We start from the raw sequence: 11,713 nt of genomic DNA on the forward strand, positions 1-11,713 counted from the left end.
TAATGTTTTCTGCCTCTATGTAATATGTACCATTATAAAAATTTAAAAAAAAAAAAAAAAAAAAAAAAAACTCTCTAAAATGCATTATCAAACGAGATGATGTAGAAGACAAAAAACAGAAGGGCAATAATATAATTCTACTGAAGTAGAAGGTTTACAAGTAGGACTTGGATGAAGCTCTCCCTATGATATATGTAGGCCCGGCAAAAAGGAGTGGTTCATGTATGGGAACTTTGCGGGTTGCGGGTTGCCCAGCCCATGATATCCACACCTGAATTTTTTATTTTTTATTTTTTGGTAAGTAATACCCGCCCCTGTTTTGAGTTTTGAGTGATTTGAGATTTCCCTCTACTTCTCCACTCTCGCTCGCTCGCGCTCTCTCTCTCTCTCTCTCTCTCTCTCTCTCTCTGTTAAAGAAAAATGGAGAAAAGAGGTGAAGTGGGTCCATCTTCTAGTCTTCCAATGGGTACGAGGCATTCGGATTTGAAGAAATCCTTCAAGCTCGCCGTTCGATCTCTACTCACTGCCTGTTCCAACCACGTAATTCCAATTTCTAATTCAATTCTTTTAGCTTCGAAAAAACAGTTACTTTTTCCATGAAAATGAGCACTCCGTTTGATTTTTTTTGGAACTGGGTAGGAATTCTGCAAAGCGTTTCCAAGTTTTACGAGTGCGGAGCAACAACATCTCCACCGCCTATTTATTCAGGTCTCATTTTATTTGCTTTGAAGCATATTAGGGCGCTTATTCTTGGGGTTGAAAAACTAATTATGCTCTTTTTGCTGTGTTGTGTCAAATATTTTTTCAGGTCATTACTTCGTTGCACGAAAATATTGAGGTAACACATCCTTCATTCACAATCATAATACCCATTTCCTTTTTGATAAACATGTTGGATAGGAATACTATTCAGCAGTGCAATTGTTTGTTTTAATGCATAGCTGAGTTTTCTATCGATACTTGAAGACCAAGCGATCTTTCAATTTCGCTTACTCAGTACCTATTAAGGTCTTTCTGTGTGTTTGTTTCTTTCTGATTTGATCATGAGTTTCAAGTTTAAACCAATGATTTCAATATTGGGTGGAGCACAATGAGAATCATTTAAGTTGCAACGATTTATAGGCAACAAAAATTCACAAAAGCCAACCAAATTCAATTTTGAGTAATTTGGGCTTTACGCTAGACATTGGCGATTTAGGTATCCATCCAATAACTGGTATATCTGCTCTGTCATTGTTCGGTTAATGTGTTGATGCTTATAATTATTATTATTATATGTAATGGCCATTGATGGATATTCATATCTTGAGTTTGTCGAAGTAATAAGGCCACAGTGTATGTGATTGGATTTTTTGCGTCCTAGTCTAGCTTGCATCCTTTCACATGGCTCTGTCACTTTTATTATTTTTTTTTTTCCTATAAGTAATTCAATCTCATTAGCGAAGTGCAAAGGGACATAGCCTTAGTAAACATGAAGTATACAAGACACCTCTTTTTAAGGAAAAAAAGAAAGAACAAACGTCCAAAAACTCAAGAAAACTAGAAAAAAAAAAACTATCATGTGCTGCCATCCAACGTGGTGGTGGTCAACGTGGGTCACAGGAAATAGCTGCATGTAAATCCGGTTGCTTGTTCAATGTGGTACCAACAGGTACTTTCCCTTCTCCAGATATGCTACCCCTTCCATCTATGTCTTGGGGAAGGAAAGTGAAGTTTGTTTGGTAACAATGAGCGGTCAAGATGAACATAGCCTCAAATACAGAACAATGAATTGTTCTGCAGTTGCTAAATGATTTTTGCAGGCAGCCAATCAAATCAGATATTTATTAATGTGTTCTTTCTTGGATTACCGATAGGCACTAAATGGAAATCCACAAAAAAAAAAAAAAAAAAAAAAAAAAAAAAAAAAAAAAAAAAGAGGAGAAAAAGAAAAAGAAAAAAAAAAGAGGAGAAAAAAAAAGAACTAACTAATTTATGTTATGTTGATGTATAGGCATAATAATGGGTTTATTTTCATAGTAATGTTGGGATTTATTATGTTTTACAATGAATAAGTTCGCACTTCACAATATAAAAACAGAAGACATAATGAATTTGAAAGAGGAGAATGTATTTATAAAATGTGTTCAGTATTGGATTACCGATAAGCACTAAATGAAAGGCCAAAAAAAGAAGAAAAAAGAACCAAGTAATTTATCTCATAGTGATGTGGAAGCATAGAGTAATTCTAGATGTCATACCCATGTCTCTCTAATGATGATGTGGTTTTTAAAATTACCATCTGATTAAAATTCAATAATTATCAATTACAAGTCCAATAGTGATTTTAAAAGTCATATCATTATTAGAGGGACACAAAGACATGAGTATGACGTATAGAATTACTCGGAAGCATATTAATGGGTTTATTTTCATAGTAATTTTGGGATTCACTATGTTTTACAATGAAATAGTTTATACTTCACAATATAAAAGCAGAAGATGTGATGAATTTGAAAAAGGATAATTAATAAGAGTAGGTCATTTGGATGATATGAGCAAATATATATGGATTCACTCATACAAAACTAAATGGGACTATCAATTATAGCGTAAATCTGCTTCATTTTGTTCCTACACAAAATATTCCCATTTTTATTTGTGATCCACTGCTTTTTTTTTTTTTTTGAATTCTTTGACTGAATGTTTAATACTTTGGTAACTTTGACATGGCAATGGGCGTGTTTTCTTTGGGTATTGGTTCTTCTGTTACAATCATCTTGCATACTTGATTTAAAATTAGTCTCATGTTTATTTTTCTTTATTCCTTTAATTCCTTTAACAGTGGTGCTCAAAGAACTTAGCTAAAACAGAATTCTTTGTAGTGATCTTCCCATTAGCTGCGTTCTACATAGAAAGAAATACACTAGGTCATGGTTTCTGAAATGCCTCCTTTATTGACTTTATATAGAATGAATATGTTGGATTGCTACCTAGGCACCTTGGCAATCAACAGGGTCAGCTTCTTAATTTTACAATCTGTGACAAATGCTATTTGATAATATATTTTTATGATAAAGTTCTTTCTTTTAATGTTGCCTCATTTGAATTTTACAGGATGAGTTTGAGTCCTTATGTCTTGAAACACAGGTATTCATTTTATTATTATCTCTGCTGTTATCTTTACTTTTTTTCTTTCTTTTATTTATTTTTTTTCCTGAATTATGTTATGTGGATTTCTGAATTGAAGCTTCAGTCAAGATCTTATTATTATCTTTTCTTTAATAAGATAAAAGGATCATAATTGATGGGGGTTTTGATCACTCTTAAGGTGTTATGATCCAACAGTATCGTAGGGATGATTCATATATTTCATTTTGATTTTACCTTTTTAATGTCCAATGTTGGTAAGTGGTAACTGCACCTTACTTGTTTTGCCTAATAAGTGAAATATAGCTTTCATGTTTATGGAATCACCTTGAAAAAGTGTTGGTAATCTATGTTGTTTATGTCTTGTTATATCTAAAGAAAAATATGACCCAAAACCTTATTAAGTAACATTTGGGCTTGAGATATGCATTCAACAATGAAAAGTGAATTGATATGTATTATATTGTATACGTGTTTGTAATTTTTTAACCATAAAGTTACATTGTGAATGTCCGTGTTATTAAAAGGTGGCCATGAAAAGTTTGGCTATTTGTAACTGGGAGCAGTGGCAACTTAGTAAAGTGAATCAAGGAAACTCCAAGCCCTCGATTCAAGAGCCATATTCTAATTTGGAATGGTTGAGTTTGTGTTAGGTCCAATTAGTCAGATTTCTTATTCCCCCCTTGGGGGTAAGTACTTAGGCAGGTATTTTAGTCGTTTGGATGTGATCAAGAGTCTTAATGTCATTTGGATGCAATGAAGAGTCTTTTTACATTGGTCCCCTAGTTGTGGTTTGCGAGTCTCATTTTTGTTTTCAACTTCCAAATTTTATATTTTTAGTTCTTTTAATTGCAAAGTTAGCATGGCCTTAGGGTAGATTTACTTTAGGGCATTGTTCACTCAGTTTTCACGAGTTATCACTCATGCTAATCAATAAAAGGTTTGTAATTTACACTTGTTGAAAAATGAATGTGTTGCAAGTGCCCGCCTGAGCGTTGAGTCTCAAATTGAAAAAGCAAGGAATTATTAGTTTATATACATAATTGGGACCAAATCTAGGGACTTAATATTTATATTGAAATGACATCACAACATGCATATCAATGGACTCTTGGTTGACTCTAAAGACACATCTCTCTCCTTCGTATCGGAGCTCATGGTTTAGCTTGGACAAAGTGTTTTAGTTTTATGAGTTTCGTATGTGGCTTCATTGAGATTGTGGGTGATTCTTGGAGTGAGTTGCGTTTGGTTATTCTATTTGGTGCAACTGTTGTATGCTTGCCACTCTTGGATGTGAGATTTGTGAAGGAATCATACACAAGGGGGTGTTATATTGATGTGGGAGGCTCACACATGAGGGAAGGATTTGATGTGAGTGTATGTGTGAGTGTTGAGTCCTACTTTGATAAAAGGCAAAGAAAGTATTTGATATATATTAGTGAGTCCAAGCCTAGAAACTTAAGCTTTTAACTTGAAGTGGTTTCTCATTATTTGTATTAATGGGCTCTTAGTGGAGCCCCTAAGCATCTCTCCCCCCCAAAAAGAATGTATCAAGGACACTAGACACTTCCTCACACACTTCACATTAGAACTATTTATAGAACCCAGCTGAGGGCAGGCATTTTATAACTTTTATTAAATATATTTTGAAAAAAAATTCCGGTGGAGGCAGGTTGGAATTCTGTCAGAAATGAGGAGTAACCTCCGTCCCTGCCTTTGACTTTCATCTGAAACGCTAATGTACCTCTGCCCCTGCCTCCGCCTGCGTTGGAAGCCAGCCCATGTGGGTCTGAACTGGACCAGCGGTCGGAATTGCGGAATTATGCACTGCCCTAGAGAAATATGTTGGATAGAGAGGGGACGAATTGGGAAGTAGATTGTCCCTTTAACACAGAAAGAGTGTAACTGTAAGTGAAAATAATTTAATGGCATAAATGTGAGTCATCAAATTTTGAGTCACTTCTAATATCAGGAAGGTACAAATTATGGTTTTGCTTGTTTAAAAGAAAGGAGAAAGATTATAAATAGGATGATGATGATATGTATGAGGATGATGAGAGGAGCATCACATAATTATATAAATTAAGTCATGTTTGCTCTCTCTCTTTTTTTTTTTTTTTTTTTTTTCAAAGAAAACATCCAAACATAAAGGCAATGTTTCTAGGTGATTGTTCAGAAGGGAGCAATCTGACACTTGTGATTGGAAATCGGCAAGTGATATGTAAGTATGCATTATATAAAGGTGGAATACGATAGTGCTTTCAATAATTCATGAAACCCAAGAGATTATCTCTTACTAATTATATAAATAAAATTGTGAGTCTCCTAACTTTGGACTGTGGTCATGCATGTGTCCAAGTTGGGATTCAGGTGTCACCAAGAGATGAAGATGCTATTACCATCTTAGATGTCTCATATGATTACCAGTCAGATAGATGTGAAAAAATATCAAGTCAATAAATGAACCAGTTGGATCTATAAATGTAAAATTTACATTATCGCTAATTCAATATGGTTGTTTTTTTGTTGAAACTTGTAATTTTTTTTTTTTATTTTTATTTTTTAAAAATGAACTGTCACATTATTGGCACTTCACTTCAACAACCCTTTGCTTTTTGATGTGCCCTGGTTGCTTGCACATCAGTTAGGGTATACAAATTGAATTGGTCAGCATGACAACCCATATGGTTAGACCTAGTTTCCTCTGATGTCGTGGTACATTGGCATTCACTCCTCAAGGTTATCTATGTGTGTCACCTTGGTCATGATTTTACTTTATGCTATTATGTTTCTTACTTTATTGCATTCCAGTTGGTCTTGTCATGTTAAGTTTACATCTACATGCAGGTGGGAGCTACTCTAGATTCTGTAGAGCAACTTGTAGAAGAACAAGGTCTGGACCCATTGTTTTTGAATAAGTAGGTATCTTCTAATTTCTGATTGATGTCCATTCAAATATATGGTTGGTTGGCTGGTGAAATTGCTGGGAACAACTAGGTAGATATTATTATTATTTGATCATGTACTATTTGTTGTAATTAGACTTCGACCCTTCCTCTCAATTTGGATGTCTGTGGAACCTTGGAGCATATTTATGGGTATATATATTGATAAGTACTGAAAATTCTATTAGAACTTTGAGAAACCATAGATATTCTTGTGGCATTTGCAGCCAAAACCCACACCAGAAGCTGCTTTCTGATAACTTCTAAAACCTCTTTGTGTTAATTTAGCAATTTATAAACCTTCAAAGCATTCCTATCATTTTCTATCTAGAGCCTCTTTAAACATGCTTTTTTTACTTTGCAAACATTGAAAACCAGTAGTTTTCTGAAACCTTAGTAGAACGTCTGTTATTAGCAGTATATATTTTATAATGGGGTGCCATAAAGTTTTAGACCCGAGTAGTATGAGCTGTGCAAGTCCACTATTGGCTTTGACCTGAGTCCTGCAACTTTCTCGGGCACTGTTGCGGTTCGTGGTTTTCCGCTTTCCTCTGCCCTAGACGGTGGTTCCCCGGAGTCTTCATCGGTTGTTGATGGTGTTCCTTAGCCTTCGACGGAAGCGCTGGGCTTGGCTTGCACCCAAGTCTCGCCAGTAGGACAACTTTTGCAGTGGCTTTCGTTGTGATGGATAAGGGAGGTGATGTTTCGCCGGTAGGTTTGGCTCGTACCCAGGACTCGCCGGTAGGTCAGTTTTTGCTGGAGGCTTTGGTTGCGATGTATAAGGAAGGTGTACTTTTGCTGATAATGGGAGAGAGGGAAAAATGGTGAGGTTGCACTATGTATCCTGGATGGGGATCTTTCTTCCCCTCTGGGTATAGGTATCTATCCCCCAGTTGCGTTGGGATATTCTGGGTACTTAGATTGGCTTCTGCATTGTGTTAAGGACATCTGTCCTATTGTAGGGATCTCGTGTGTTGGTCGTGAGGAGCAAACTTTGGCTCTCTTGACAGCCATTGAAGAGGATCATCATCGAGAGGAATTGGCTGCCCTCTCTAGTTTTAAAGACAGGTGAGAGTTAAGGAATTTAGAGTGCTCCATTAACTACGATGCCAAAGGCGAGTCTTCTAGTCGTGGTAAAGGCAAGGCTCATGTCTTTTAGCGTTGTGCGCTTCGTGTGGGGCTTGTGGGGGTGGAGAAGTTAGTCATGTTTGTGGGGGTCTTCTTTGGTTGTTTTCTGTTTGGGTTTTGGGGAGGTTTTTGCTTGCTCTTATTAGGTATTTCTTGTTCTATACTTGTGTACGTAGGGGCGCCTTATGCTTTTAATAAAATTTTCGATTACTTATCGAAAATGTTTTATAATTTAGTGACAGCAGTGCCTTCAAATGAATACATGAGGACTATGTCTCAGCAATACGTTATGCTGGTTAGAATGGAATTAGATTTTGCTTTGATCTACTTGCATTACATTATTCATTTTAATTATAGGGTGCCTGATAATGTGGTCATATCATTTCAAATGAGTATTGCAGGACCAATGTAATGGATGTTGCTCAAAATCTTTCAACAGCAAAGAAGAATGAGATCCAATTCTTGACGAGTATGCTGGATATGGTGAGTAAAATTCAAAGCTTCATTCTTTCTCCATCTCATCTCAGGGTAGATCACTTTACTTTTAGGCACACTTGTCACTTGTCAGTATTCGTGGAAGTGATAGAATCATCTATCTTCATTGGTTGAAGAGGCAGTCGGTCAGTGACTTAGGTTAAATCATTTATTGTCTCTGTTTTTGCCCCTTTCTGATCAGGACGATCCTGTATATATCTTAGATTAAAATCTGCTCCCGAAGGGAAGGTGCTGAGTCCATAAATATGATATGAAAAAATGAAATTAATATGATTGGCTGCTCGACCATACTTGAATTTGTAGAATTAGAGTGCATTGTGGATGAATGTTTAATTGGGGCATTGTTCAAAGAAAGTAGCTAATGTGGTTAAACATGTCATACGTGAGTCACGGCTGCTGGGGTCAGTTGACTGTAGAAAACTACTGAAGGATCAGAAAGACCTTTTAGCTCCATCTGAAGGAAAATTTACACTTATTTTCTAAATGGCCCCCTTAATTATTTAATTATTTTCTCACACCAAGAAGTTACAGGTTGGGAAAATTTTGTTTTTCACCTATTAAAGCAATTGATACTGATGCAGTAAAGATTTGACTCATCCATCCACTAGAGTACGTAAATGTTTAAATGTGCATTTTTGTTTTACTGTTAGACATTAAATATTTGTAATCCAAGTTAATAGATGAAGAAAATATTGTAACTTCATGTTTCACCAGTCGACTTGGGTTGACCTGATGGCTAGTGATTCCTGACCCGGTGACTAGCTGGGTCATTTAACAGTCCAGGTACATTGGCACTCGCTTACTTTTCGCGTTTAAGTTGGATATTTTGCCCTTTCATACTTGATCTTCTTAATAATTTTATAGGGCTCTTTAAAACATGGGTCATGAAATTGCTGCTCATCAACATTGGTTCAATTTAGAGTTGGGTTGAATTTTTGCTATCACGAATTAGATATTTTCCCAAAAGAAAGTATCATATGTTCTAACTTCTCTGTTTAACTCTTCTGCATGATGAACCTCAGCTGGACTGATTTTGTTTGCCTCTTTGCTCTAATATTAACTACCCCCCCCCCCCCCCAACACATATACACCAACAAAAAAAAAAAACCTTGTCAGTGGGTAAAGCATTGTCTCAATGTGTTCGTTCTTTCATTTTCCTTTATAATAAGTAAGAAAAATGAATATGAAGTAGTGGTTCAGTAACTTCCCACCACATTGTTTATTAGGCTGAGGAACAGAATAGCCTTATCCGCACTCGTGTTGAACACCTTAGGCCAGGAATGCAAGATGTCTCGGGCATCGCAGATGCCGTACAGAAGGTGCAAATATTTGTTTCTCTAGCTCTCTCTCTCTCTCTCTCTCTCTCTCCACCTAAAAGATAGGAAAAAGAAAAGAAAAGAAAAGAAATTTGTCATGACTAGTGTTTGATGCTTTGCTTAAATTGGTTTATATTATGCAAATTCGCAGTTAAGATGCAGGAGTTTAAGTTACGGGACCTGCGACAGCAATGCAATCCATGATACATAATGAGTACTGGTAGATGCATGTTTCTAGCTATTGACAATATAACTGCTCCCTTTGGTTGATTTCTCCAATTTATGTGCATCTTGTGTTTGGCATTTAATTTTATTCACACAATCAGAATTTCACTGGTTGCTAATTGTAATACTCATATTTTAGCATGTCTAGAATCTCATAACTCATTTATAGCTCTTAAGAGCTCTTGCATGTTGTTGGACATGTTTTTCTGTCATTTTGAAGAAATTGGGAAATTTTTCCTATTGCTCTTATGTCGATGATATGTATAGCAAACCTAGGTAGAACTCATCATTTAAAACTGGCTTGTAAGAGGAGTGTGTCCAAGAGCTTATATGCACATGATTAGCATTGCAATTAACTAATATGGAATACTTGAGATCGTAACATTCAGCCACTTGTCACGACATGGTTAGATCGAGTTGCACGTTTGTTTGCGTTTGACGCTGCCTTTAACTCTGCCCAATACCACCTATTACACACTTATCTTCTCCCATTCCAAGACTTAAAAAGATTAAATATTGGATTAAACGAGTTATTAATTATGAAAATATATTAGTTAATTACATGAGAAAATGTAGGAGTTTCTCATGAGTTAATAAGAAATAGTGTTTTGTAAAAAATCTAACAATTTGTCTCAATTTATAATTGACTGTGTTATGATGCTCGTCGTTTTTGAGTTAATGGCCTAACATAATTTTCATATTTAAGTGACAAATAAATTGTGTTACTTTTTTTTTTTTTTTTTTTTTTTTTTTTTTTTTTAATTAAAAAAAAAATGACACTATCAAAATAGTGGACCACAATTAACAGCTTCCCTTCCTTAATTATAAGAAAAATTTAAAGAGAAGTTGTTATTAGTGCTCTAAGTCTATAAATAGACCCATCAACACTAGTCTCCAATGCATTACAATAATAATTCACAAACATATTCTAGAGATTTCTTGCTAAATGAAAGGACTTCTTAGTTCTTACTGTGAAGTTTTGAGTTCAACCACTTTTGCAGAAGTGGTCAGGGTCAAAACTAACCTTTGAATTAGCCATTGTGAAAAAAATCAAAATCAAAATCAAAATTTGATTGAAATTACCAAGTCCAAGTCATCATTGTTGTTTTTAGAAATTTTCTTCAATTATTATTAATTTCACCGGTACTCTTATAAAGCCTATTTAACTCTGCATCTTGGAGAGAAGTTTATGATGATTCATCAGTCTGTTGAGCAAATAGCCCATATCAACTATTCCTCCTCTTAACTTAATAAAAGCAAATGTGATTTAAGCTACAGCTTATGATCATTAAGCTAAGACACTTCTACCTAAGAGAAAATAAAAAAAATAAAAAAAAAAAGAAGGTGATAGCCTGGCTGTTTGTGACTGTGTTTAGAAATATAGCTTTTATATATATTTATATATATAAAGTTTTGATAAAAAAAAAAAAAAAAAAACTTCATCTTTAAACTTTTTCCGAAAGTGTATTTTTGCATTTTTTAGAGAAAACAATGTTAAAAAAAGAAGTATTTTTTGAGTTTTTTTAACTAAACGAACTCATTTTTACTTTGCACAGCTTTCTAAATACTAAAAATAATTTTTAAGTTCTTTAATGAAATACTAAACATGCAAGCTCTAACACACTTGCAGGAAATTAAAGTAGAAAAAAAGAAAAAGAAAAGAGTTCTGAATTTGATGATTGTTTTTGAAAGAAAATGAGTTGGTGGGTTACGGTTGGAAATTGAAGTGATTTAATAATAGCAGTAATTAATGGTCCAAAATGAGTCCCTTTCGAGGGCCCAAAACAAGTGGTGTACAAAGTTGACATGATCATGTCCACCAATATTGATTACCAAAGAATTGTTGATCTATTCATTATACTTTGACTATTATAATCAAATACATGACCATGAATATATCGGATCGGAATAGTCGGCCAGTTTCTGTTCAACATTTTCTCTCTATATATATATAACGTCCAAAAGCATCCTTTGGAAAAATCTGTCTTAACATCACTGTAGACATATAAGAGCTAGACACATGTCCTGCATGTGGTCATTAAGAAATTAGACAGAAATTCAGCATTTTGACTTAATAAGATTTTGAAAATATTACAAGTCAACACGACAGCTGCCTTGCCATTCTTGTAAATGGTACATGTGATGGGAGGGGGTTGTACGTAAGGTTGGTAATTCTTAACACGACCTGTGAATTCAATATGAATTTAATATGAAATTAAAAGATTATAGTTGAAGAGTTTAACACGTTTAATTAAATGGGTTAGATTAGGGTTAACTTATATAGTCTTATACGTACACATGTTTTGACATGACCCAAACTTGACATGTGACATAATGTCAGACAATTTTTGTCATGACTAGCGAATCTAACATGAACCCAATACAAAATTAGAGGGTTAGAGTTGAAGGGTTTGATTCGTTTAATTAAATAAGTTGAGTCACAGTTGATCTATATAGTTTTATACCCATACCTCG

The 11,713-nt window shown here is 34.9% G+C and overlaps 1 protein-coding gene across 1 annotated transcript; it reads left to right on the top strand.

Moving 5' to 3' along the window:
• The first annotated feature begins 152 nt into the window (after nucleotides 1-152).
• LOC133854019 (uncharacterized) lies at nucleotides 153-9,487 on the top strand. The gene is made up of 8 exons (XM_062290040.1): nucleotides 153-540; nucleotides 640-708; nucleotides 809-838; nucleotides 3,097-3,129; nucleotides 5,977-6,047; nucleotides 7,604-7,685; nucleotides 8,924-9,016; nucleotides 9,165-9,487. Exons 1-8 carry the CDS (start codon nucleotides 421-423, stop codon nucleotides 9,222-9,224), a joined length of 558 nt encoding a protein of 185 aa, XP_062146024.1. The 5' UTR covers nucleotides 153-420; the 3' UTR covers nucleotides 9,225-9,487.
• The last annotated feature ends 2,226 nt before the right edge of the window (nucleotides 9,488-11,713 follow it).

Source organism: Alnus glutinosa, chromosome 13 (genome assembly GCF_958979055.1).
Source record: "Alnus glutinosa chromosome 13, dhAlnGlut1.1, whole genome shotgun sequence".
Taxonomy (NCBI): Eukaryota; Viridiplantae; Streptophyta; class Magnoliopsida; order Fagales; family Betulaceae; genus Alnus; species Alnus glutinosa.